The 26,515-nt window shown below is 48.9% G+C and overlaps 11 protein-coding genes across 11 annotated transcripts; 7 read left to right on the forward strand and 4 right to left on the reverse strand.

Annotated features, from left to right (window-relative positions):
• Positions 1-1,403: 1,403 nt before the first annotated feature.
• N7503_011544 (uncharacterized protein) lies at positions 1,404-2,151 on the forward strand (the record flags this gene model as incomplete). Its single annotated transcript, XM_057071090.1, has 2 exons — positions 1,404-1,494; positions 1,544-2,151. 2 exons carry the CDS (start codon positions 1,404-1,406, stop codon positions 2,149-2,151), a joined length of 699 nt encoding a protein of 232 aa, XP_056917701.1.
• A 425-nt stretch (positions 2,152-2,576) lies between these two features.
• On the forward strand, positions 2,577-3,902 carry N7503_011545 (glycosyltransferase family 69 protein; the record flags this gene model as incomplete). The annotated part of the gene is made up of 3 exons (XM_057071091.1): positions 2,577-3,158; positions 3,210-3,435; positions 3,487-3,902. 3 exons carry the CDS (start codon positions 2,577-2,579, stop codon positions 3,900-3,902), a joined length of 1,224 nt encoding a protein of 407 aa, XP_056917702.1.
• Positions 3,903-4,508: 606 nt separating this feature from the next.
• Positions 4,509-6,013, forward strand: N7503_011546 (uncharacterized protein; the record flags this gene model as incomplete). Its single annotated transcript, XM_057071092.1, has 2 exons — positions 4,509-4,642; positions 4,696-6,013. The coding sequence occupies 2 exons, from the start codon at positions 4,509-4,511 to the stop codon at positions 6,011-6,013; spliced, it is 1,452 nt and encodes a 483-aa protein (XP_056917703.1).
• Positions 6,014-6,231: 218 nt separating this feature from the next.
• N7503_011547 (HPP family protein) lies at positions 6,232-6,985 on the reverse strand (the record flags this gene model as incomplete). Its single annotated transcript, XM_057071093.1, has 2 exons — positions 6,232-6,720; positions 6,779-6,985. The coding sequence occupies 2 exons, from the start codon at positions 6,983-6,985 to the stop codon at positions 6,232-6,234; spliced, it is 696 nt and encodes a 231-aa protein (XP_056917704.1).
• Positions 6,986-7,404: 419 nt separating this feature from the next.
• Positions 7,405-10,601, reverse strand: N7503_011548 (uncharacterized protein; the record flags this gene model as incomplete). The annotated part of the gene is made up of 4 exons (XM_057071094.1): positions 7,405-8,182; positions 8,238-9,922; positions 9,985-10,297; positions 10,351-10,601. 4 exons carry the CDS (start codon positions 10,599-10,601, stop codon positions 7,405-7,407), a joined length of 3,027 nt encoding a protein of 1,008 aa, XP_056917705.1.
• Positions 10,602-12,422: 1,821 nt separating this feature from the next.
• N7503_011549 (putative amino acid permease) lies at positions 12,423-14,101 on the forward strand (the record flags this gene model as incomplete). The annotated part of the gene is made up of 2 exons (XM_057071095.1): positions 12,423-13,590; positions 13,644-14,101. 2 exons carry the CDS (start codon positions 12,423-12,425, stop codon positions 14,099-14,101), a joined length of 1,626 nt encoding a protein of 541 aa, XP_056917706.1.
• Positions 14,102-14,235: 134 nt separating this feature from the next.
• On the reverse strand, positions 14,236-15,341 carry N7503_011550 (homocysteine S-methyltransferase family protein; the record flags this gene model as incomplete). Its single annotated transcript, XM_057071096.1, has 2 exons — positions 14,236-14,367; positions 14,439-15,341. 2 exons carry the CDS (start codon positions 15,339-15,341, stop codon positions 14,236-14,238), a joined length of 1,035 nt encoding a protein of 344 aa, XP_056917707.1.
• A 363-nt stretch (positions 15,342-15,704) lies between these two features.
• N7503_011551 (acyl-CoA carboxylase subunit beta) lies at positions 15,705-17,574 on the reverse strand (the record flags this gene model as incomplete). The annotated part of the gene is made up of 3 exons (XM_057071097.1): positions 15,705-16,183; positions 16,244-16,826; positions 16,882-17,574. 3 exons carry the CDS (start codon positions 17,572-17,574, stop codon positions 15,705-15,707), a joined length of 1,755 nt encoding a protein of 584 aa, XP_056917708.1.
• A 311-nt stretch (positions 17,575-17,885) lies between these two features.
• Positions 17,886-19,955, forward strand: N7503_011552 (putative pyruvate carboxylase; the record flags this gene model as incomplete). The annotated part of the gene is made up of 2 exons (XM_057071098.1): positions 17,886-17,935; positions 17,996-19,955. 2 exons carry the CDS (start codon positions 17,886-17,888, stop codon positions 19,953-19,955), a joined length of 2,010 nt encoding a protein of 669 aa, XP_056917709.1.
• A 329-nt stretch (positions 19,956-20,284) lies between these two features.
• On the forward strand, positions 20,285-21,634 carry N7503_011553 (putative inositol 5-phosphatase; the record flags this gene model as incomplete). Its single annotated transcript, XM_057071099.1, has 1 exon — positions 20,285-21,634. One exon carries the CDS (start codon positions 20,285-20,287, stop codon positions 21,632-21,634), a length of 1,350 nt encoding a protein of 449 aa, XP_056917710.1.
• A 3,460-nt stretch (positions 21,635-25,094) lies between these two features.
• Positions 25,095-25,427, forward strand: N7503_011554 (uncharacterized protein; the record flags this gene model as incomplete). The annotated part of the gene is made up of 2 exons (XM_057071100.1): positions 25,095-25,172; positions 25,305-25,427. 2 exons carry the CDS (start codon positions 25,095-25,097, stop codon positions 25,425-25,427), a joined length of 201 nt encoding a protein of 66 aa, XP_056917711.1.
• Between the last annotated feature and the right edge of the window lie 1,088 nt (positions 25,428-26,515).

Below are 26,515 nucleotides of genomic sequence, written 5' to 3' on the forward strand. Positions count from 1 at the left end.
AAAATAGTAGATGCTCCAATCTTTCTGCAACCAATATGTCAGAAGTAATGTTGGGGAACAGAAGAGCGTCCAATTCGGAAAATTCCAATTGGTAGGCCAAGCTCAGGTTACTCTGTTCATCTACTATATTGTCGCACTTTGATCCACTGGAATCAAAAGAAAAGGAACCAAATTCCTCAATTTGGCGCGACAGGGCAGCATTTTCTTGGCAGACCCTCTTGGTAGGTGACTCGCCAAATGTTGAGTCAAGGTCCGGTTCATCAGTTCGTGCCTGTTGCAGAGAAGCCAAGTTGGGCTTTCCATTCAAATCCAAAGAAGATCGATGCTTTTTTGACCACTCCCAATCTGGTTCTGTTCCTTGAGCTGTGCCCACCAGAACTCGAGACTTGCAGGTACGTTCATGTCGCCGAAGAACATCTCTATCAAGGATTAAAATGGGCTTGACGGTCAGAAATGACATCGAAGAGATCAATACTTTCTGTTGAATCCATTTCCGCAAAACGGGCACTCATGTGATCGATGATTGTTATCTGCTGAGGCTTAGCAACCATCAGTATTGGGATGAGGGCGCAAACATACGGGAAGCGGCAGCATGTCTCTTGAGATGCTCAGGGCGACTGAATGTCGAGGGGCATATGTGGCAATGCCATTCAGAAGCCATCTGTGCTAAGTCATTCCATCAAAGGTATGCATGAAGCTTGTGCGATGAATGACGATCAATGGCGTCGGGTAATGCGGGTACGCTTATTGCCGTGCGGAGAAGCGGGGAAATCTTCGGCTTTCCCATTCGATCTTCCATACCGCGACATATTCTTTTGCTCGGATTTCAGAAACTGAGACTTGTCGGGGCGGTATCTGTGGTTGTGGCCGGCAAATTCTGTGCGGCTCCTGATTCGGGCCATCATCATTTCTCGTTCTTCGGCTAATTCTACTGACTATTGTTTAAGGTTGTTTAAGGGAGAAGGAAGAATCAAGGAAGAATAGAAGAGAAGGTTCGGAATTCGAAAAAGAGGAGGTGATTGATACTCAAGGATCGTGCCTTCCTAAAATGAATTATGGACGGACAAACATCCCAAACCAATTCAACACTTCCAACACTTAAAAGAACATAGCTATGAATGGAACAATAAAGGCCGAGGACTCCTAGGGTCCGATAATATATTAGGTCCCGCAAAGACCCTGCACTAGTGGATAGGCGAAATGAACTCGATACTAGTAGATTAACCCAGAGGCGCTACACTAAGGGGCACACGGAGGAATCGGAAATGAGACCCTTGGCAAGCCCCAAGCAAAAGTTGTATAAGACCACCAAGGGTCAGCTTGAACAGCCTGGAAGTCAAAAGAACTCCTAAATTCCCATTGCTCTAGTATCTTTACCGCTGGAGTCGAGTTGTATTGCCATCATGGTAAATTTCACGGTCGTGAACGGCCAACTTTACACGCCGGGCCTGGCCATTGTGGATGCCCCACAACCATACACACCCCTGGGAGGAGGCACGTCAATCTTCCTGAGCTTAGAAACTTTCGCTAACGAACTGCCCAGCAAACCTTCAAGTCGCGATCGACGTCTCTGGGAATGGCGCTCTTTCTTGGCCACCATCCACTCAATCTGCCGACGCACCCACCCTCTTCCATGATATTACGCTATTCTTGACATCGGAGTCGAAATCTCACAATTTCACCATTTCTAATGGCACTGTTCCGGCCACCAATACCACGGGCTATGTCGGCCCAGTATTAGATCTTGAACCATCTTCGACCGTCAAACATGTCAATTGGATCTGGCCCAAGTGTTTCGTGGGGGACGGCACGAGCAGCAGCGACGGCACGTACAACATTTCGATTCATCAGTCTTTTCGTTGGAACGACACAGACTACTATACTGTGTTTGACTGGCCAATTTCAGTCACGAATAGCATCCCCGAGAGCTCGGACAGGGTGGATTGTGCGTTGCTAGAGAACAAGATGATAAACATGGATGGGAGTTCAGACATCCTCCCAGGCCAGCCTTGGCTAACAAGTGGGGTGAGTGCTAGCAGCACACAATCAGGAGCCACTGCCACCCAGACCAGTGTGGGGTCGCGTCTTCACAGAAAAGTGGCACTCGCGGCAGCCGGAACGGCGTTTGTTATGTTTTTGCTGATGGGGTAGCACTAGTGGGCTTGGAGCCCCTTGGCTTTGACTTTTTTCCTAGACTCCTATTTTTGGAATTTTCTTTCCATTTTGCTTTCTGAAAGTTGGAGATTGGTCTTATTCCACGTGTGAGATATCATTGTATATACTAGCTGACTCGCGTTAGTCATGAAAATCACGTCGATCAGATTTGACGCTCATTGATCGCCGCGCGTCTTTCTAGCTTCGGAAGTATGAAGGGCCTCAAGTCTCGGCGTCACCAACGTACTCTAACCCCTTGATTCGTGACTGCCCACTTCGCGCAATATTATTTTTCTAGGCACTTGGCCTTTCTTCGGTCTCTTAACACGTCATTCGACACCTCCACCGCAGAACACATAATGCATTACTCTTCTTGATTTTTTCTTCCAACACACTGCCGCGGTTCCCGGCGTCCACTCCTTATGTCCTTCCTTTATTCTTGGTACCGTACCCTCCGCCGGTCAATTGTCCGGAATCGCCTTCTCCGCATATTCCTTATCGTCTTTTTCGCCTGCAATCTCATTGAGCTCCACCTGATCCTCCGTCGCATATCCGAAGTCGAAATCATTCACCGCGACCAGCCGCGCCGGAGGGAAAGAATCTATATTGCCAGCGTAAATTGGAATAATGAAATTATTTTACGCAGCCATTGGAGCCAGGCTCTATTAGAGCTGGCCTGGAAACTCGGTCCGGAAAATGTATACATTAGTATCTATGAAAGCGGCAGCTATGACAATACCAAGGGTGCATTGATGGAACTGGATATGGAATTGGAACGCCTCCAAGTACCACACACGATCACTTTATCCCCTATCACGCATGAGGATGAAATGGCTGGTACTCCGGGAGAAGGTTGGGTGAAGACACCAAACGGAGATATGGTGCTGCGGCGAATCCCATACTTATCACGCACACGAAATATGAGTCTCAAACCACTGGAAGATTTGGCGAAACAAGGCATCACATTTGATAAAATTCTCTTCCTCAATGATGTGGTGTTCACGGTAGGTGATTCCTAATTTCCTTTTCAATCACATTAACTCATATTATTATAGCCAAAGGATGTGTTCGAATTGCTAGATACCAACGACGGCAGCTACGCCGCTGCTTGCTCAATGGACTTCGCCAGACCTCCAAACTACTACGATACCTTTGCTCTTCGCGACGCCAGCGGCCACGAGGCCATGATGCCGACATGGCCTTTCTTCCGAGATGCCGCATCTCGGCATGCCGTAAAAAATCTATCTCCAGTCCCCGTCCAAAGTTGCTGGAACGGCATGGGTGAGTAACTCATAGCATTTGTGTTTTTATCCATGAACTGACCTTTTGTAGTTGCAATGCCCGCCGCTCCTTTCACTGCCAATCCCCCTCTTCGGTTTCGCGGAATCTCAGACTCGCTTGCCTCCTCACATCTAGAAGGCTCTGAATGCTGCCTCATTCACGCCGATAACCCCTTATCTACGCAAGATGGTGTTTACATGAACCCTCTCGTCCGAGTTGGATACAGTGGCCCGGCCTATGTGGCTGTGAACCCCATTGCTAGATGGCTCTCAGCACGTTCGATCCTGCAAGGATTGTGGATTAATAGGCTGCTCCGCTGGACTACGACCACTTGGTTCAAAGATAAGGTGGTTCAATATCGCATGGATAGCTGGGCATCTTCGAGTCCGGAGAACCGGGAGCCAGGGAAGTATTGTATCATAAACGAGATGCAGGTCTTACATCCTTGGGGATGGGGCCACATGTAAATACAAGAATTCGTTCATCTACCTTTTTCATAGTCTCGACGCTAGGTTGCTTCATCGCTAAGGGTCATTGTCCATATCAGCCGAGTATAAGCACTTGATATACTAAATTTACTTGGAAAGATCCACATAATGGACATAGGCCGAATGTGGGTACTAACTTTTGGAACATGGTGTCGATCATTACGTTCTCCCTCGTGGGATACAGGGCAGTAGGCGGGTATTTTAGAGGGAGCATTCTTTGTTGTAGTCGCCCTGGAGTCTGGTTGGTCCTAGCGTCAGGTGGCAGGTCCAACGGTTCCACCCACGCAGCCTCTCATTCAAGGCTTTCGATTAAGCAGTCTTTAAAATCGCCTCGCTTTGATTTGCCAATCTCATGACGAGAAATGAAAACAGAAGTGCACATACAGTCCGGAAGGGTCCCACTTTGGGAGCAATGTGGGCCCTCCCTCCCCCAGGATCAAGGAATGATCAGCCCTTAATGCATACTTGACATTCACCCCTTGCAGATGTCTGTTTATATAGTATGATAGATTCCCCAAGATTCTTCGCCGTCGAAGCCTTGAAACTCGGTTTGCTGGTCTTCTAACAAACGGAAGTTATCCAACCATGTGGGGGTATTATCGCGGTAAATCCATATTTTTGACTGGGGGTACAGGCGCCTTGGGGACTGCAATCTTATGCAGACTCCTTAGTCAGGCAGCGCCAAAGCGAGTCTATGTACTTTGTCGCGAAGGTCCGGAGTGAGTTGCGCAGATAAATTTCCTGCATCGACAGCTCTAACATCCGATACTAGGACTGCATACGCGAAATGGCAGAAACTACTTCCAGAACCCATGGCCGCCGCGCTGTTTCAAAGTTCCTGCGTCACTTTCCTGAGTGGTGATATCACGCTGAAACAGATGGGCTTGCACGAGACCGACTGGCGACAACTCAAGAAATCCGTGCAGGTCATTATCCACGCCGCATCATCGATTAGCCTGACATGCTCTCTGCAGACACTGGCAACAAACATAATCGCACCGAGTATATCATTAGCGGAAACGGCAATGGAGTTCGAAGACTTGCATAATTTCGTTTATATATCCAGCGCATACGCGAACGCCCACCTATGGAAAACGAGCGACCAGTTTGACGTCCCTGTTAAAGAATGCATCTACTCACTTGGTCCCCACGGCGAGGTTTACGATCCACAGAATCTGGGCCAATGGGCAGGATTCGGTCCTCAAACGGAACATGAATGGAGAAGCGTCTTGGATACAGGGACGAGTATCGAGTTCGACTATAACGATTTCCCTTGGCCATACGCCTACGCCAAGCATCTCACCGAACGTCTTCTCATCAACGCATTCATGCAAAATGAGGCTACGCAGAAACTGTTAATCATCCGCCCATCCTCCCTCGGTCCTGCAGTCAGTCAACCGTACCCTGGGTACTCTAGCTCGACTTCAACAGCGTCTACCAGACTAGCCGCGGCGATTCTATTATACGCTGGTAAACACATGAAACTTCCCACCCGAAGCACAGATCCCGAAAACGAAGTGACCCTGGACGAGATACCGATCGATGTTGTGGTCGACCGCCTTCTTGCACACACTGCCAAGGGAACATACGGATGCGTACACGCCGTCGCTGGTAAAAAGGCCCGTTTATCATTCGCCGATTGGTGGCCTGCTGTCATGAAAGAGCGTCGTCTCCCGTGGCTCGTGAAACCGGAATGGACATCATTAGATTGGCACTCGCCCAAGCTACATCCGATCGCTAAATTATACGTCACGCTGGGGACATCTTTTGAGTTTGAAGATGAGCAAGCAAATAAGCTTCTCACTAAGCTCAATGCGCATGAGAAACTTCATCTGAAACTATTTGCGGATGAACTTGATGAGAATCGTCCTTATGATTACAAGATCAGGAGGCATAGGATTCGTGAAATGGCGACAGCACTTGCAAAGAAGAAGCATATACCCCTTTGTTTTGTTAAATGGTGTACTCGCCCAGGGAAACCAAGAGAGAAGGAGGTTTCGTGCAAGACACAGCAACATAGTGTGCATGAGTATGGAGGGTCGATGAACGCGATTTCGAAAGAAGCGGAGGCTGGTTGGGCTCATGTATGATCAATAGCGTGATTCTTCATTTTATTTCGAGTTCAATGATTCAATGATATACCTGTATCGCATAGCATTTTGATTCAATTATGCCTATCAATCAATATTCATGCTTCTAATTTTATAATCATAACAGTCGAGGCTATATACAGTGGACTTATCCACAATTATAATTATTAGTATCCTGTATTAGGATGCAGAGCTAGTTCACAAAACATCTGCAAAACTCAAACAGACTCTTTAGGCGAGTTCTCTTGCGATGAAGCATCGGCAGACGACTTCGGAGCTAATTCTGGCTCTGGCGCAGCAACAGGTTTAGGCGGTGGCGAAGGCGCAATCCAAAAGACGGGGTAACGACGCTGCAGATTATTCAACAACAAGGCGACGCACATAAGCATGGTTGATGACAGTAGAACCACAGGTAAGAAGTACCAAGAGAGCTCCCAGATCTCATCATTGGTAGCCGGAAGCAGCGCAGTCGCACCAGCAGGCGGGTGGGTCGTCCCAGTAAGCTGCATGACAACGATGGCGGTGGCGGTGGACAATGAGGCAGCGAGCCAGCGTAATGATTCAAATCGCGCATGGTCTGGCATAAGGCTGAAGAGCTTGGTAATACAGATACCGATCAATGCGCTGAAGAAGTGGCCGAAGATCAAAGCGCGTGGCTGAGCTAGAGGACTCTCAATGGCACCGAATACGAGGACTGCCGATGCTCCCTATTCGTTTTGTTAGTTGCCACGTCGGCCATAAAGACAGAATTACTTCTTTACTTACATAAGAGGCGACAATGCCTGGAACATGGCGCGAGGTAAAGTAATCGGAATAGTTAAAGATTCCTTGCAATACCGAGAGGCCGCAGAAAGCTATAATAAAGGACCATGCGGCTATTTGGTATGTTCCTAACGGCTTCGGAGTTTCGGAACGGTAGCCAAGCCAGTGGCTAATCCACCGCGGGAGGCGTGCAAGGCGTGAGGGCGGCATGGGGCACCGTTTTATTTTTTGAATATAAATTTGTAAACATTAGAAAATAGAAAAGCGAAAGAAATGATTCATTAAAAGCCTTGCGCTAAAGCTTTTTGGGGTGAGGAGAAAACTTCGTGAGGGGAAGGCGTGCGGAGAAACTGGGTTGAAATATGTGGGGCGGTGATTCTTATTTCGTAATAGAAATGACTTGTAGCATTCCACCCCGGGGGCCCTTCAAGCTGGCTATAAAAGTGCAATGGACCTCATCGGGATGTGGCAGAGCAGATACCATTGGAAACATGACCTGTATAATTTATGTACATTGACAGACGCATTGAGTATAAATAGTAGAAGTGAGAATCCCCCTGCTAACTCAAAGAATAAGAATTGTTTCGATTAAAAAATGTCTAGAAATATATATTTTGAAGAAAGAAACATTACACAGTTGCAACCAAATCGTGCAACAACTCCCGACTCACTATATGAGATTCACCCAGCGTGCCCTTCATCACAAGAACAAGATCATCAACCGCAGCCAAAAACTTGAGGTACGAGCTAACAGCCACACAGAACTTGCGATAGTCATCATCCCGTATAAGATCCTTGGTCAAAGTAATCTCAGCCTGATGCTCCTGCCAGAATTCAAAGCACCGCTTGAGCAAAGGCGTAGGCAATACTTCGGGCAAAGGATCCCCAGTCTTAAGTGCCTGCTCCACAACTCCCAGGACGGCCATGATTTCACCAATGTTGCGGTGATCAAGGAGGCCGGAGTTTTTTGCCAGGCGAGATTGGAAGTGCTCGGGTAACGAGGCAGACAAGTATAGCAGACGGGCGAGATTCTGGTTCAACTCTTGGCAGAGGGATTTGACTTGTCCGAGGCGTTCGCTGTCGAAGGGGGAGCTGGAGAACTCCAGCTTTAGAAGCGCGATGGGTCCATCGAGGGCGCTGATGGTGCCAGCTGTGTTGAATGCGAGTTCTCCGGCTACTAGGCCTTCGACGCGGTCAGGCTTGCCCCAGCATGAAAGAAGTAAGGCGTAATGGTCAGATTGTGAACGGATGGTATTTGAGAGCGATTTGCAGATGTGTCGTGATGCGGATGGTGGACTTGGGAGGAGCTGGACGATCAAGGCGGCAGCGGACCCGATAATAACGAGAAGGAGTCGTCGCCAGAAAACATTGTATCCATAACCGGGGTTTCCATAAGTTGCAATGTGCCTAGATTAGTTTCAGTTAGCAAGTTGAAGATTAACCCAAGGTCAGGTGGTCTTACGTATCGTCGTAGCTGTATCCAACGACGAGGACAAAGGTTGCACCACCCATTATCGTAGCTTGCAAAACAGCCACGGGTGAAAATATGCGTGCCCACATCAACATGACAAAGACGACTGCCAAGGCTGCTGCGAGGCCGTAGGGGTTACCATCTCCATTGCCAGAGCCAATATACCAAACCACCAGCCCGGCCACTCCACCGATGATAGTTCCAATGGAACGAGATATCACTGAGAGAATGAAGTCCGACATGTATACAACGAGCGTAGTTTGTCCCATGATCAGTGCCCAAAGACCCTTTTCGCGGTAAAAGAAGCCTGCACTAGACGGAATAGCCGAAGGGATACCGAGAGCAATGGTGACAATTACCATGCGCAGAGCATACATACCATCTGCGTTGATCAGCCAGTGATGGGTACCAATTATCGCGCGTCCAAGACCGCTGCGTTTTTTGACTCGGTATCCCCGACTTATGCGGAGACTTTGCTGAGCTGCTTTGGACTGAGCCTCCACCGCATCGGGATCAGCAACAGATTCCTGGTTCACAATAACAGGTGCAACGCTATTCTTTCGGAGCACCCAGTATACGGCATATCGCAGTCCCTTGGGGAGCCAAAGGCGGGTTTTTTGGCGCTCTGTCATAAGAGCGACGATTTGTTCCAGTACCCGTTCCCAGGCCACGGCCACACCGAGAAGATGTTCTTCAAAAACCATGGCAAGTGAGATTGCTCGCACTCGTTGCACTGTTGTATCATCAAGGTCCTTCAATTTGCCAGTGTCGTCAAAGATATCCGCATTGGTCTGAATGAGGCTTTCTGTGAACTCGGAGGCAAAGGCTGACCGCTTAGCCTTGAGTGTATCCAAAATCGACTTGATTCGTGCAGTGTCTCCGTCAATTTGCTCCTTTGTCGGTCGTCCAAACCAACGAGAAGAATTGATGGCGTGGATGGCTTCGGCAACCGCAGTTGCAGCCTCTTGACAGACTGGCACGATCTTTTCGCTTGGGACTCGGACTGCCTCGAACATTTCCAATTGAAGAGATTCATGTTCGGGAGTTCGGAATGCTCGCACAAGACGAACGCTTTCCATCAGCTGGCGCATGCCAGCTGAGCGCGGCCGTTTTTCGTCCATTGCATCTCTCGAAAAATGCTCGTCGTCGACCAAGATGTCACGAAGCTTTTCAACCTTTTCTTCGCCTCCGATGCGTGCAATGTGAAACTCCAGTAGTGACAAGGAAGTGAGTGCAACTTGTCGCATGGGTTCCTGTAAACTTTTGATATCATCAGCACCCCACCGACCGACGGAAAAGTCTAGCTGCAGGAACCCAAGGGCAGGTATAATTTTCTTATATGTATCAATGGCTTTCATTTTCAGCTTAATCAGATCAGTCAGTGCAGGGGATTCATCTTCAAATAGAGTGGCTGCGGTAACATCCAATGGGCCTTTGACCAGCCGTGCAAGGCCCTCAAAGCCATCGAGAACGGTGGAAGAAGTGGATTTGGGAAATAAGAGTATTGAGCAAGCCAGTCCAATCCCAATGCCAATGGCAGCAGGCTCAATCAATACCTTGGCAATGGTTCCCTGAAACGAAGGAAGTAGTGGACCAATAGTCAAGAAGATGTCCATAATGATCGTACCAAAGATCTGAAACAAGGTAAATTTAGGATTCTTAGTTCGGAGCCGGGCCTAAACGCCGTTAGCATTTACGCTGTGTCTTTCAAAGCATTCAACAGTCGTTTAACACTCACGAGCAAGTAGACCATGAGGCAAATCAGGCAATAGTAGACTGCAGTAACGCGCGCATCTAGCATAAAGCCACTGTAGACAAGTTCTTGTTCGACAACTGCAACGGCCTGGCCTGTTGCATTGGCCTGGCTGTACGCCTGTTGGCCCAGTGCTTGTAATCTAGCCTGAGTCTCAGCTGCAGGTCGCGCCGCCTGGGCAGCCTTCATAGTGATGACGCCCCATGCCCATCCAGTAGCCATTCCCAAGATGAGCGTCAGTGTTCCCAAAATGAAGATGAACACAATGCCGGTCGGCGGTACTATGAAGAGCACCAGTCTGAGAATTTGTTAACGACAATCACTCGTTTAGATGGTGGCGCTTATTCTCACGTCGCGAAGAAAGTTGCGGTCCCGATCTCACGCAGAGATGGGCCGATCAAGACCAAGAGCGACGCGACCCATGCTGCTACAGTGCAGCGAAAGAGCACTTTCAAGTCGCGCGCATTGAAATGATCCAACCATCCGGGAAGTTTGCGACGCGGTTTGGTGACTGGCGGTGCCTTTGGTGGTGGACTTGTCTCGGCGCTAATGACCGGCGAAGTGTCGGTAGGCCCGTCATCTTTTTGTGCGGGGGCGGACATCGGGTTTAGATGCTCCTCATCGGCATTGAAGGTTGGTCCAGATGATTTGTCGCTGGATACTTATTGGTGCGAAACCAAGGGGGGTTGTAACATTCTTTAATTGGAGAGAATACAGGAATGAGGGGTGGAGCATAAAAAGCTGAGGTAAGATTTCTGATTTCCTTGATCGTTAAATTGACCTCGTGGATCGGCGCTATTGAAGGAGCTATTTGGCTCTACAGGTACATAACCTCGGCTCTGACGTGAACCGTACCACCACTCAGGACCAAGATTCTGACGATCGGCGCTTGGCTTGCTAAGTTGGTGTTTATCGATCGTTCGGAAGTGAATGCCCCGAATTAATTATGCGGGAACACAACGGTGCATAAGGTTTGCCAAGAGTCAATTACCGGCGTCATGAACGATAAAAGGGGTTTTATATTCTAGAGCAGTGTATGACAAGAACATCCATTCCAAGCTGCACTATTGGTAAGTTGCAGAAATAGAACCAATCCCGGATCCTTTCTTCTAGGGCTGGGATCTTTCAAAAGCTGCATCGAAGCCGTTGAACCTCATTAGTGGAGAGCCTTGGGAGTAAAGTCCAGCACTGCCCCAATAAATGACAACTCAAGACTTGGACCCGCTCAACCAGATCTTTAGGAATTGAGTGGTCTAGGGCCAGTGCCTCCTATATATTGGAGAAATAGCGTATTAATATTGAACGTTGATATTAAAGCCTACACGTTGGTATGACCATCCGCGCATCCTTTGGTGCTCTGGCCAACTGGTAAGCAGTACCCACCACCTATTTACATACACAGATCTACGGAGTACTCCGTACTATCACCCCGGAAGTCGGCGGCATCTGGGGCTACTAATATCAAGTTGCATTTTTTTAATGTGGCTTTCTGGAGAGCTAAGCGATGTTTCCTCCTCGTTATTCCTAACGCTAGGCCGATGTCGGGTTATGCTCGGTTCAAATGTTCGACTTGATCGTGGCATCAAGTTCTTAGTGAAAACCATAATGCTCAGCCCTGACGAGGCCCGAGCGTTTGTAAAGACTCGCTGTTATACAACGTGCATGTTGTGCGAAACCCCACAAGAACACGTTGCACGAAACACGGGTGGAGTTATTTCATCATCTCTAGGAAGATCCATGTTGATCGCGCCTGTATTATCTCATTTCAGAGAAAGCTCCGAGACGGACTTGGGAGGCAAATTTAGATTGAGGCAAAAAGATAAGGTAATTCGGTCACCAAAAGAATTCTGAAAGAAGGTTCTACATGATAAGGCAAATTTGGATGGCAATAACCTAATTGACCGTCGAATGACAGGCCCGGGATCGGACCAAAATTCAAAACGGCTCAAGGGATCACAAAATAAGTCTAAAGCTCGGATCCTTGCCGAGATTGATCTATCTACGCCATCGTGCAGTGCTAAGCTGCATATAATCCTAGTCAAATAGCTAAATACCCGCGATTGAACGGGCCAGTTTAAAGACGTGCTATGACACAAACTAGGCGAATATGGGCGATTTTGCCCCCGGGATCTTCTGGAAGAAAAAAATTGACGAGTCGCCGCCTGGGATGAGTGGAAGAAGTGGGGATCCGAAAGCGTTGATCCAATGAATCCGGCGATAGTGGGGTGTGTTCCGTGGTGCGATCACGGAACCCCGATGTCGTGATTGACGCGCTTAAAGATTTCGGGGAAACAGAGTTCGGAGAAAAAAATTAAAGATCTCGCCCTGTTAGAAAACTTTCCTTCCAAGGTTCCCCGGTTCGAATATTAAATATATATGGGGTGCGGCCAATTTGGCATTTGATCTGCACCTTCACATTCACCATGATAGAGAAGTCGGAAACTATCCAGGACGCGGCGCCGCTGGATCGGTATGAATCTCATGCCAAAGGCGAGCTCGAGCTCAATGTTGGTGGTCGCGGTGCTACTCAGCGCCGGCTGCGCAATTACCAGGTCACTATGATCGGTTTCTGCAGTGGCATTGGAACTGGTCTTTTCGTTGGAACAGGATCAGCCTACGCTAAGGCTGGTCCTGCTGGTTTGCTGCTGGCTTATATTCTTGTCGGCGCTGTGTTATGGTGTGTCATGCAAAGTATCGCCGAGCTGGCGACTGTCTTCCCCACCGCCGGTTCATTCCCTCACTGGGCTACTCGCTTTATCGACCCCTCCGTCGGATTTTCACTCGCCATTTCATACGGATATTGCTATACAATCGCTATTGCCTCCGAAACATCCGCAGCCGCCGTCATCGTTGAATACTGGTCAGATATAACGCCAGCCGTGGTAATCACGGTCAGCTTGGTTCTTATATTGGCGATCAATTTGATGAGTGTGCGATTCTATGGTGAAACTGAGGTCATTGGCGGCGCCATCAAGGTGCTTTGCTTTTTGGGTCTGGTCATTGTCTCCATCGTCATCACATCTGGCGGTGGTCCCAATGGTGAGACCATTGGCTTCCGCTTCTGGCACAATCCTGGTCCTTGGGTTGACTACGCTGGCATCACTGGGCCCACGGGTCATTTCCTCGGATTTGTGTCCTCATTCGTCAATGCCTCGTTCAGCTTCATCGGTGTCGAATGTGTGGTTATCACGGCCGCTGAGTCTGTTGATCCTCACCGCGCTATTCCCAAGGCTGCCCGTCGTGTCACCTACCGTATCGGTTTCTTCTATATCCTCGGCGCACTCCTTATCGGCATCATTGTGAACCCAACTAACAGCGCTCTGACATCGGGCGACGACAACGCAAACAGCTCGCCTTTCGTCATTGCGATCAAGGAAGCGGGAATCACTGCTCTGCCATCCATTGTGAATGCCTGTATTTTGGTTGCCGCGTGGTCTGCTGGAAATTCGTACTGCTGGGTCGGATCGCGCATGATTCTCGCTATGACTACCGACCACCAGCTGCCTCAGATCTTTGGCCGTTGCGACAAGAGGGGTGTGCCATACGTTGCAGTTATCACCGCTTGGCTCTTTGGCCCATTGGCCTATCTGAGTAAGTCTTTCTTCTTTTTTGTGCCTTTCGGAACACATACTAACCATCAATAGGTCTTGGATCTGGTGGCGCATCGCAGGCTTTCACTTGGCTCCTCAACTTGAGTACAGTTGCTGGCCTGATTGCATGGGCTACTCTGTGCTTCTGCTATATCCGATTCTTTGCTGCCATGAAGAAGCAAGGCGTCTCCCGCGACACTTTGCCGTGGAAGGCCCCATTCCAGCCGTATGCCGCTTGGTTTGGATTCATTGGCTCCACCATTATCACACTGGTCGCTGGCTTTGATGTCTTCTTGAAGGGTCACTGGAGCACCTCCGACTTCGTTGCATCATACATCGGCATTCCCATTTTCATTGTGCCGATCATCTGTTGGAAGTTATGGTTCCGCACCAAATTTCTGCGCTCCCACGAAATTGACCTCTGGTCAGGGCGCCTCCAAGATGGAGAAATCATGCCGCATAAGAACCCCCGCAATACCTGGTATGGGCGGTTTTTCGATTGGCTAATGTAATTTTATGTGCTCGTATAATTCCCCTTGTATATAGCGTGATACCATGTCAAAATTCAACATATTTGGTACATAGACACTCATATCCCATCGGTTCGGAAGCCGATTTTCTATGCAGACTGAGTAAACATGTTTCATTAAAATTGCTCTCGGAGCTTTTTGATATCGTGATGAGACGCCTTGCAACAACCCCCGACAAGGAAAGACTTGAAAGGACCCTTTTCGTAGGCATCATTGACAACCTGCGCGATTTGAACCTCCCACGGGCGCTTCACTCGGTTAGCATATCACGCACACAAAATTCGGGGTTGGAAATCTAGGGTAATTCAGATTCACTCACAACATCTCTCTGCCCGCCATTACTGGGGTCCTCGGGCTTCTCCCAAGTCTGTGTCGTCGTATTGTAGACCTCGCCATTGGTGCCATCAGGGTATAGCACCAAACTCGGGGCAGTTGAAATCTGTCCAGCAGCGACTGCCTCGGCAATAGAAGCTCCAAATTTGTCGACCAGACTGGGTAGCTTATGAATCTTCGTGCAGTTGATTCCAATACCCCACGGCGAAAGGCCACCCTCCATAGGACGAACAGCAGCATCCACAACCTGCTCAATGGAGCTTCCATCAGGCAAAAGCCCATCTTCACCGGGGAAGACACATGCAATCCAGTATGGCACATCCGTGATTCCAGCATCCCGAATAGCCCTCCGAACAGCCCGCACCTCATCGAGCCTTGGCAAAGTCTCAAAGGCCACGTATTGCAACCGCTTGATCAAGTTGCCCTCAGCACCAAGCACAAGTCGCAACCGCTCCAAGTGCCACTGATATAGCTGCTCCTCCCCATCATGTTCCGCATCATACGCTCCACTGTACTCCTGTCCGGGAATCATGCAAGCGCCGTAAGGGCCCAGACTCAGCGCGATCTGTGCGCCTTCGCGCACATTCGAGCGCTCAGCAACATCCACGGACGTTTGCAGGTACCGGCCGATAGCGGTGCTGGGGATGCCATTGGGGAACTCGGCCGTCTTTGTGCGCAGGAAGCTTTCAGGCGAGACTTGGTATGTTGCTGTGAGCAGGACATCGGCGCCTGCGACGCAGAAGTCTTTTTGACAGGCTTCTAGTGTGGTTGGGTCTGAGACGAGGAGATGCGAGGACCAGAGGGGGGTGTTGACATTGTCGAACGACACGCCGTATTGGTCTTGGAGGGAGGTTCCAAGGCCTCCGTCTAGGATTTGAACTGTTGCCATTGTGTGTTTGGGGTTTGGTAGGTAAAGCTTTGCGATGCGATAGTGGGGTGATTGATAACTATGTGCGGATTTCTAACGGTTACATAATCCGCCGCGCGTGCTCCATTACTCTAACCCTGAAGACTCTATTTTGGGTCAAGTGTGAGGGATAAATTAGATTTAGGTTAACATTTGACTAGTACAATCTAGTTGGGGGGCTTTCCAAGGTTGTGGATTGTCATTCACTGAAGTATTAGTTACTTATATGTATCAATGCAGCCTTCCAAGGTTTGTAGTGGACCTTAGCCCAACAAAGTGTAGATCTGTGACATATGAACAAGGGAGTATGTAATCACCATCCTAGAAACTCTATATGCTCCATGATCAAGCAAAAGAAGGATGAATTTTTCCACAAGCACGGTCCGTCAGCCTCTCCTTCATAAGCACATCGTAAACATGTGTTGCCCACGAACAACAAACCTGTCTGGTGTCCTTCGGGTCAATAATTTCCTCGACCCCAAAGGCATTTGCAGTTCGGACGGGATTCATCAACCGCTGATACTCCTCTTCCAATTCATTGTATCGCTCTTCTTTCTTACCTACCTTCTCTGCCTCCCGCAGTTCGTGCCGATGTCCGACCTCGATACCCCCGTCTAGTGGCAATGAACCCCACTGCCCAGACGGCCACGCAACTTGCATCACTGGGTCCCGGGAGCCGAGCATGACTCCGCCAGCTACACCGAAGGCGCGCCGGGTAACCACGTTGAAGATCGGGATTGTGGTGGTGAAGTAGGCTTTTGCCAGCTCGACGCCCCAGCGCATTGTTGCAGTGCGTTCAGCCACGGTACCAATTGCGTAGCCAGCTACAATGCATTAGTTCAATCAACAAATCATGTATCAAGGAGAACAAGATTGAAACTCACGGACGTCAATAAACTGCAAAATAGGAATATTCATCACGTCACACATCTTCAGCAGCCGAGTGAGTTTCTGGCTACCAGCTGCATCTAGTGCACCACCGTTCACTTCACAGTTCAGAGAAATGATTCCAACAGGACGACCCGAAAGGCGTGCCAGCCCGCCAATAGCTGTGCGGCCCCAGAGGGCACCAATCTCAAACCATGAATCCCGATCAACAACAGAATTGATGATCACTCGAGCATTGTACATTCGTGCCTGGCGGCGGGGTATTATACTGCGCAATGCTAGGTCTTCTCGATCTTCTGGATCATCACATGAAATGATCGGTGGAGCATCTGCTCCAGAGTTGGGTAAGTAACCCAATACTGTACGAAGCTGTTCAAAACATTCGGCTTCGTTTGCAGCTAGGTTGTCGATTGTCCCGTTCGTACAATGCACCATTGGGCCACCCAGATCTTGGAAACCAAGACCCTCTTCAAATGTGGCACCCTCCACAACCTTTGGACCAGCATTAAAAAGCGCGCCAATATCTGCCGCCATTACCGAAAAATGGCAAGAGACTACTCTTGCTGCGCCGAGACCAATCTAAAGTAATGTGAGCAAACCCGAATACCAGAAAAATTTCATCTAGAAAACATACCGCAGGACCAACAACAGCACCTAAATTTGGAATTCCCAAATTCAGCTGCTGGATCGCGGCCTTGAAAGGCCTCACATATGGAAGATAACTCCACCCTGCCTTTCTGATAGTCGTCACACTCCCACCCCCAGAGCTCCCGTCTACCAACTTCACCACAGGCAGCCTCAAAGCGAGAGCCAGCTTCTCAACATAAACCGTCTTCTCCGCGCTTGCTCCATCTGCATGTCCGGATCGAATACTAAAGTCGTCTGCTGTAAGCAGTACCTTTCTGCCCCGGAGCGTCCCCGCGCCTTGGATATTATTGCTAGGAACGAATGCCACGGGCGTCTCACGCATTGGTGCAGTTTTCTTCCATGTTACTGTCCCAGATACAGAGCCGATTTCTTGAAACGAGCCTGGGTCAAGGAGCTGGTCGATGCGCTCGCGGACCCATAGCTTACCAGCTTGTTTTTGCCGGATATAACCCCGAGAATTCGGGTCTGGTGTCGCAGCTATTTTGCGCAGTTCCGATATTTGGCTAAGAACATCGGAATGATCTGCTGGGAGACGGGATGCTGTGTTGTTGGACTTTGATTTGGTGGTGGCTGGCTTATCAGTCTTTGGTGCGGAGATGTGTGAGGAGACTTGGTTCAGTCGCTCTGTAGCTTGATCCTTGCCATTTCTGGAGGATTGAGTATCGTTGTCTTTCACCATGGCGTTCAATTTCGACCTTGACTCTCTTAATTGTAATATTTATCTTGAGAAACTTCGTTGTATCAAGGCAAGCAAGGGGCAGTGGCTGGTTTTGTTCTGCGGCTAATGCAAATGAGGGGGCGATGGTCGAAACCTCCGAGGACCGAGGGAGTTTGCAATCATGCTATTATTAAGAAAAGCAACCCGATTCCAAAATATTTCTACTTCACTAACCTTACTTTATTGATGATTTAATATTGTCATCTGCTAAGAACTTCTAGAAGTCAACACATATATCGCTTGGCGTGTTGCTTACCCCGGACATTGCACCGATGTCATCCCCGCACTCTCGTCCCATCAAACGACTGCTGGTCGCAAATAGGTACTACCCATATTCCCAACAGACCAGATAAAGATCCAACACTAATGAAGACACTGGCAGAGGTGAAATTGCTGTTCGCATACTCAATGCTACGCGGGAGCTTCCTGATCCCATAGAGACGGTTGCTATCTTTACGTCAGATGACCGTTCACACTGTGATCTGGGTCATCCGGACCGAGCAGTGGAGTTACCCAACCCTGCTTCATATCTGGACATATCATGTCTGATTGATATCGTACGGAAATACTCCGTAGATTCAGTACATCCAGGATATGGATTCCTCAGTGAGAGCGCCGAATTCGCGCAGCGTATGTGGGATGAAGCGGGCGCTATCGTCATAGGACCAGGCTCAGAGAACCTTGCCCGCACAGGAGACAAGCTCCAGGCCAAACAGCTAGCGCGTCAATGTGCAGTTCCCGTTTTGGAGGCTATGAGCCAACCAACTGCTGACGTCGGCGAGGCGCGAGCTTTTGCGAGGCAAGTTGGCTTTCCGGTCATGATTAAAGCTGTAGATGGAGGGGGCGGTCGGGGGATTCGTCTTGTGCGCGAGGAGTCCGAGCTTGATAATAGTATTCAGCGGGCCATCGGCGAGTCGCCGTCGCGCACAGTGTTTGTTGAAAAAGCTGCTGTGGATGGGTTTCACCATGTTGAGATTCAGGTTATCGGTGATGGAACAGGTCAAGTGCGTCATTTGTGGGAGAGAGACTGCAGTGTACAGAGACGATTCCAGAAAGTTGTTGAGTGTGCTCCTGCGCTGATGCGCGACCGGGGCCTGATCTCTCAGGTGATTGACTGCGCTTTGAAGATGGCGAGCAACATTCGCTATCTGTCTCTGGGAACATTCGAGTTCCTTGTTAGTGAGCAAAAAGGAGAATTTTATTTCCTAGAAGTCAATCCGCGACTTCAAGTGGAGCACACGATCACAGAGTCTATCAGTGGCATAGATTTAGTGCAGACCCAGCTTCTGTTGGCCCATGGACAAACATTCAATGACCTTGGTCTTGGATCAGATGTTGACCCAAGGGCTCCGGCGCCCGCAAATTGCTTTTCCATACAGCTTCGACTGTGTGCTGAAGATCCAGGGAATAACTTTGCACTCAGTATCGGCAAGATTACTGAGTTTAATGTTCCCAGTGGGCATGGAATTCGAGTCGACACCCATGTCTCCAGTGTTTCTTCATTGGTTGTTGGGTCAAACTTTGATAATCTGCTGGCTAAAATCATTATTACAGCATCCAGCTGGGGTGCAACAGTTAAAAAGGCCCAGAGAGTACTTACTGATACCCAAATATCTGGCGTCAAGACGAACATCAACCTTCTCCGAGGCATTGTGAGGCATGCTGATTTCATGTCTGGCGACATTGACACCCAGTGGCTGGGGACTAAGCTTGAAGAAATATATCAGCTGGGTGAGGACATCTCACGCTCACTTCGCAATCAACCAGGACCTGCTAGCTCTTCACAGCAGTCACTGGCACAGGGTGCACTGCCAGCTTCCAATTTGCTGTTCCGCAAGGGAGACGCATGGTCTATCCGTTTGGAGCCGCTTCAGAAGGACCCCCTGCAAACATCAGCCAGCATTGCACACCACATGAAGTTATCCCGAGTACTCCGCAACGAGTTCCCTACTTCACTCGCGGCCGAGATTGAATACACAACGCCAGACTCAAAGACTGCGATTCCTTACCGAATGCAGCTGGATACCACTACTACCGCCGCATCGGCTCTGGTCTCTTCCTCCCACCGACGTGGAGATCCAAACAATCCGCGCCATATCATTCTACCTCTCTCCGGAAAGCTTATTGAGATGTTGGTTACTCAAGGGGAAGATGTTGCCGAGAATCAAGTGCTGGCCTTTGTCAAGCAAATGAAGATGGAATTGGAAGTGCGCAGCCCTCGAGCTGGAAAGGTACAATGGGTATATGAAATGGAGGACGATGAAGAGGATGTTGCGGAAGGAATGTTGCTGGTGGAATTGACAGGACCACAAGAACAAGAGCAGCTACGAGGGAAGCTATGAAGCCTAGATAGAAGCGCAGCATTTGCTTAGTGAATTATGAAACATCAATTTGATCATCCTTACATGAACTAGCATCATTGGTCTAGTGGTAGAATTCGTCGTTGCCATCGACGAGGCCCGTGTTCGATTCACGGATGATGCAAGCCTCTTTCTTTTTTGGTCTTTTCTTTTTGGCTGCACGATTGTGATTTTGTGGGTTCCGCTTATCACTTATCGGAAATCAACAAAGTTCAAATCGACTCCACTGATATGCATCGTTCACGTGGCTGAATGATCAACGACGTCACCGCTATTTCCCTCCTCGACCTCCACAAACCACACTCGCCAAAATGGAGGACCTTAATCTCTACATCCTCACATCGAACTGCGCACGTACTCTTATCGACGTCGATCTGTTCGCAGACCATTTCTTTGATGCCTTGTCTGCAGATGCGCGGAGCTTGGGCGCCCCCGAGCTGATCGTGCTCTCACTCCAGGAGATCGCACCAATCGCATATTCATTCTTGGGTGGCACATATCTAACACCCTACTTCGATGCATTTATAAGGACAGTCAAGAAAGCGACTGCTAAATTATGGAATGAATCATATGTGAATCTGGTCAAGGACCATACGGGAATGACCGGATTAATGGTCTTTGCGCGGGCTGATATTGTGGACAAAATCCCATGGGTCGACACTGCTCACGTTGGATTCGGAATTCAAGAGATGGGCAACAAAGGTGCTGTGGGAGCACGGCTAGGTTATGTGGCGGAGGGTCATCCATCCAAGACAGTAGATTTGACATTTGTCGCGGCTCACCTGGCGCCGATGGAGAATGCACTGGAACAAAGGAATCTGGACTGGCAAAGTATTGTCGAGCGGCTGGTTTTCTCCCACAAAGACAGCCCGCTGAAAGCCTTGGGCCAAGGAAGCTCCGATGAGAGCACTGCTCTTCTGGCGGATCACGAATCATCGCACGAAGCGGAGACCAGTCGCCAAGATCTCTTCGCGCCCAACTCCTACCTCTTCCTGGCGGGAGATCTCAACTACCGAACGTCTGATGTTGGCCCACTGAAGGCAGATATCGTCCGCTTTCCTCGACAAGGTGTTCCTCGCGAAGATCCCGCACATTACTCTCACCTCCTCAAAGAGGACCAGCTGATGCGTGAGATGCGTGAAGGGCGCTCTTTTCATGGGTTGTCTGAGGCACCCATTGACTTTCCCCCAACTTACAAGTATTCGGATGCAGCGCAGCAGGCTGCACGGGCCAGTCTCCTGAGTGGAGAGTCAGAGGCAGAGTGGAAGTGGTCAAACCACCGCTGGCCGAGCTGGTGTGACCGAATCCTCTACCTGGATAGTCCCTCCTGGGCTAGAGAAGGAGGACAAGTCAAACCCCATGCATACAGCGCACTGCCCCTCTTCCCACACTCGGATCACCGGCCTGTTGCTTTAGCGGTGTCTGTTCCTCTGAAGCCTTCCGATAGTCCATCAGAGACAGATCACGAGGGACCTGAAGCCAAATCGGTGGCTCCATTTGCAATTGACCCCAGCTGGCGGTCTCGGAGGGATGCCGCTCGACAGAAGGAGATAGTAGTGGGATTCCTGGCATATCTGGGGTTGACCTGGGAAGGAAATGGGATGCTACTTGCATCGACACTAGGGCTTGTTGGTGCATGGGTTCTGCTTCGGTCTCTTTAAAGTGTTTGTCATCTTACTGGCTTGTATGTACAGTATGGGGCAGTATTTCGGGTCAACTTCCAATCAGGGCCATTCTACTATGATACTATGAATGACGCTTATTAAATGTATTTCACCAGATTTGTCTACCGATGCTCAGTCCTTTTGAAATGATGAGATGGCGCTCATCAGCCACCGCCATAATTCTGTGACGTCCCATCAGATAACATTGGCGGGTCGGTGCGACAAAGCAAATTAGGAAAATGGACTAAGAAACCAAAAACAGGGTTTACAAGACCCCAATTCTAATGTCTCCTCTTTTCCTGAGGTTATTTCGAAGATCCTGGTCATGACATAAAAATTTCGTTGGTCACTTGACCTGAGGCGGCGCTCCAAAACGGGGTCTGGATGCCGACAATCCCCACCATAAACTTTCTGTGGCTGGACCTAATGAGAGTAAAGTACCACTACACAGCCGATGAGGTCACCGGCGTTTTTATTCAGGCTAGGAAGCTCACCTCCGATTCTCGTCCGTTTACCTAGCTTGAGAGGGGTGTGCTCCCTTATTCTGGCGGTGTCCCGTGCAGCATTCTGCATATCTGACAAGTTGCAGCTGCTGCCTGCTATCATGGTACGGTTCCAAGGTTTGATGCCCCGCTTCCTTCGGTCACACGGTTTGTAACACGGAAGTTGGAGTAAACAGTAAACAGCTCTAAGTTTTGGTTTTGGTCCCGATTCTGGATGTGGGCCAAATCCTACGGCTCGTGTTTCACCGCCCGGCTTCTATAGCTTCGAGCGATCTTCTAGACCTTTCGCACGGGTTCCCGCTGTGGAAATAAATCAACGGGTATCAGAGATATAGAAATGGACGGGAATTTGGGTGCCTGAACCAATCAATGTCCGGTAATCCAGCCCATGGTCCACATGTTCCTTGCGGACCACTACATGCTGCGGTTGTCCTTGAAAGCCGACCACGAACACAAGTACGTGTACGGTATACCTTAGCTACTCTGACAAATCCACATATGCGTACCTTGGAACGCTTGGATCTACGGTACTTTTTTTTTTTGCTGTTTTTTATCTCTCAGAGTGGTGGAGAAAACGGCAGTTAAGTGACAAGCGGGCAAAACTGGGGAGCTGCTTACACAGTGTGCCGTCATATCCGCGGAACAAAATTTCCCATTCACAAAGCCAGTCAGCTGACCAGTTTAAGCCTAATTGTCTCTTATCGTCGTTGGCAGATCTGCCAGGTGCTGAACAAACAACGCGGTGTACCTACGTGGTAGAGTACTGTGCGACACGCGGAGCTGACGAAAGCGTAATTTACCCCCCGGGCCAGCGCTTGGCTTTCAAGGCGGGGAATCAAGAAGAACGCGTAGATGGTTACTGTCGAGATAAAGCAGATTGCCATCCCCGAAACAAATACGGGAGAAAAAAAACCCATAGATTAATTGTGTCAAGGCTGTATCATCCAGAATAAGCTTTGGGGCTCACAAGTCCATTAAGCCCGGAAAGCCAGGAAAGCATGACACTGGTAGTCTAGATCTGACGTCTCGGTCATGGCCGATCCCATAATTCAATTTCTTCAAAATTTTTCCCTATCTCTTTAAGCGGAAAAACGGATAGAAAGGGATCCACTACCTCCACAACGACAGAGCGCAAGTTGCCGTGTCAACCCATGTGAAAGCGCGGTTAAAGTTGAGGTTTCAGGCAGAGTCTGGTCTCACCGGACAATTTGAATGACGATCATAGCACAATAGAATAGAATCATAAAGGGAGACTTATGTGGGTGCACTAATGGTCTTGGTTTTTATTTCATCTTCCATACTATCACTATTATTGCTAGGGCGTATAACTACCCTCTCGAGATAGTGCGATTTCATAGACAGAAAAAACACGGAGCTTATTGGTCTAGAGCGATTATCTAGTAATCAAGCAATAATGACTCCCCAGATCGGCTCCAAACCTACAGGCCCGAACGGGTTAATCCAGTAAATCATTGGGATCAGTGGAGATTTTCCAGAATTCCAGAACACTACCGCATACCGCATAGGAAAACTCTTGGATCGGAGTCTGGAACCTTTGGAACGTTGGATCCTTGGTTCTATGCGAGATTGATTTTTTGGTTCCCGTTTGACATGATGTACCAATGGAAAATCACATAAAACAATTAAATCAATAGAATGCTCTGTAACCTTCTACGTAGATTGGGCATCAACACGAAACAAAAGAATGACCAAGGGGGAGATGAAGGTGACATGATAGGGCCCAAAAAAGGGGTTAGAAGGGCGAAAGCGAGGGTCCGTCCCTTTCCACCGGGATCGGACAGCTCGGCATTTCAATTTTTTTCTTTTTTCTTTTTTGCTTAAGGGAACCGAAAAACACTCAATCTGATGCATATTGCATCCCATCAGCTTGGTGTTTCGAAGACACCGGGAGCTTCTAACGTTCTGAGCTCCACTAGGGAACCCTGTAATCCAAGGTTGAGACTGCGAGTCATTCCAGCACGATCCGGCATCATGCATCGTACCGCAGACCACGCATTCTTTTTCTCCCTAGCTGCTGCCGTCATTGGTCCACCCCTTCCAAACGACAGGGCCGTCATGCATCGATGGCCAGCATCTGAGCCGATCAGACACCCGCATGGCTGGGTCGTAAAGGGTGGGATCGCCCGATCTGCCCTGGACGGAGCTTTTTTTTCTTTTTCTTTTTGTCATGTCTCCTGACAGGAACAACGTTGGGCCCATTCTAACCCACTATAGGAGAAAGAGAGCAAATAAACGGAAAGGGAAAATAAAAAAGAATTGATTGCCAAGGATATAGTCAAACGAAGCGACGATAGGGTCTGGATTTGACGGGATTTAGTATTTTACATACCCCTTCAATATAAAATACATTACATAAATTTCCGATATAGAATACGGAAATAAAAAACGGGACCTCATAACCCCATAACCAGTCTAAAGTTCCATCCAAACATCAAGTCGTAACAATGGAACCCTAAAATTTTCTAGTTTCTCCTTAGATGCGTTGGAGCCTCTAGATATAAACCCCCTTCTTCCCTTCTTCCCCAAAAAATTTACCTTGGGTTGATTTCCTAGCACTAATACCTTGAACCTCCGACGTCATCGCCAAATTATTTTTTTGGGTTTCACTTTTTTTCCTTTAACTAGTTTGATCTCCGCTGGATCCTTTTTTAAAGTTCAAAAGTGCCTAGCTCGAATTTTCCTCCCCTTTTGGTGGATCGAACGTCCTTAAAGGAGATTCAGACGGCTTTTTTCCAACTTCCACCTTCACACCTTGCTCGCCTCCAACCTTACCGGGATCCCGCCGTGAACTACAACCACACCTACACCTACACCTGCTTCAGCTTCAGCTCAAGCTCCGGTACTTTTACTGTCCCCCGCGATTTGGTTCCATTCATCTACCACACCTACTCCCCGCGATCCCCGCGAAATACAAAACACCCTCACCTCTCACAATGTACTCTTGCGCCAACTACCCTCGCGGGTGCCGGGGGCGTGTCAATAAGGAAGGCACCAAGTGCTCTGACTGCAGGGTATGTCTACACAAAATTTCCCCTCAAGATCTCTGTGGCGCATCAAGGGAAAGCTCGCGGTGACTTTCTTTGGGCAATCCAGAGGAGAGTGAACGAATAAGAAAGGAATAAAAAAGCTAATATCGCGAATAGCAACTGAACTTGCGACGCCCCGGATCTGCCTCGCCATTTGCGCAACCACGCAATTTCAAGCGCCAACTTCCCTCAGAGATGCGCGCCGAATTCGCGAACAACATGTCTGAGCTGGCCATGTAATGCAACCTCATGCAACCTCCCCCAGAGACCGTCTTCGTCCAAACCAAAAAAAGAAAAGAAAAAAAAATCTACCCATCACCCCACAAAATCACCAAAGCCGCTTGAGGCCATGACATGATACTGGGATGGGGATACATCCTCGAGGTTACAGGCTGGGACTGATTTCCTAGGATGTTGAGGCCATTTCCTGAATGCTTTTTTGAACTCTCGTTTTCTACCTCATATGCATCGCCAGGCGTTTCTCTATTCTCACGATGGCGGCCATCTCTCTTTCTTTGTTGTGTTACTTGCCCGGATACTCTCGCTGCTGGCGCAAGCGTGGCGGATAGAACACCTTGCATGGATTACCTCGGGCATATGGGATCTGCCACTAGGCAGTGGCGCAAGATGGATTCTTTGATCTGTCGATCGACGATCGAACTTTCGTTTCTTTGTCTTTTCCCTTTCGCATACTATCGTTTTCCCTTGTCGGCAAATAGCCATTATCTTGACTGTTTTTTTTTTTGGTCCTTCGCGACATGATGCCATACCCCCAGTCTTTGTTTTAATGTTTTATGGTTTTTCTTTTGCCCCCATTATTTTCATATCCTATATGGATATTCCTGTTTTCCTAGATACCTCATTGCATCGATATCATGCTCTCACTATGATCTGGTGATCATGTTTCATTTTCATTACATTTCCTCGTAATTTGACCTTGAACGTGCTACAAGCTTCCTGTAACCTGGAAACTCGAAACCTGGTCACGCACGAGTTCTAGGCCTCAGATTAACTGACCGCAGCGTTTCACAGCCCGTGGCTAGGCCTGCCCATCTATTAATGGGGCTAAGCGGACAGCCCCATTGATCGAAACTATATTCTCAGCCGCAAGGATGACATGGCGAGACGCAGTAGATCCCATCTGACCTAAATATGGCCCCAATGAGCCGTTGCCAACGGTAAACTCTCTTTCCTGTTTCATCTACATGCATACAATTCTCACCACGTGCATTGACATCTGCCGGGTGATTTCCTTTGCATGCGCCAAAAGACGAGGCTCATCTTGGGGCCAGGGGCCTTCACAGCCCCGTCGGGCCCCAAACCAGGCC

This window comes from Penicillium pulvis, assembly GCF_028828015.1.
Source record: "Penicillium pulvis strain IBT 33274 chromosome Unknown scaffold_8_segment0_segment0, whole genome shotgun sequence".
Taxonomy (NCBI): domain Eukaryota; kingdom Fungi; phylum Ascomycota; class Eurotiomycetes; order Eurotiales; family Aspergillaceae; genus Penicillium; species Penicillium pulvis.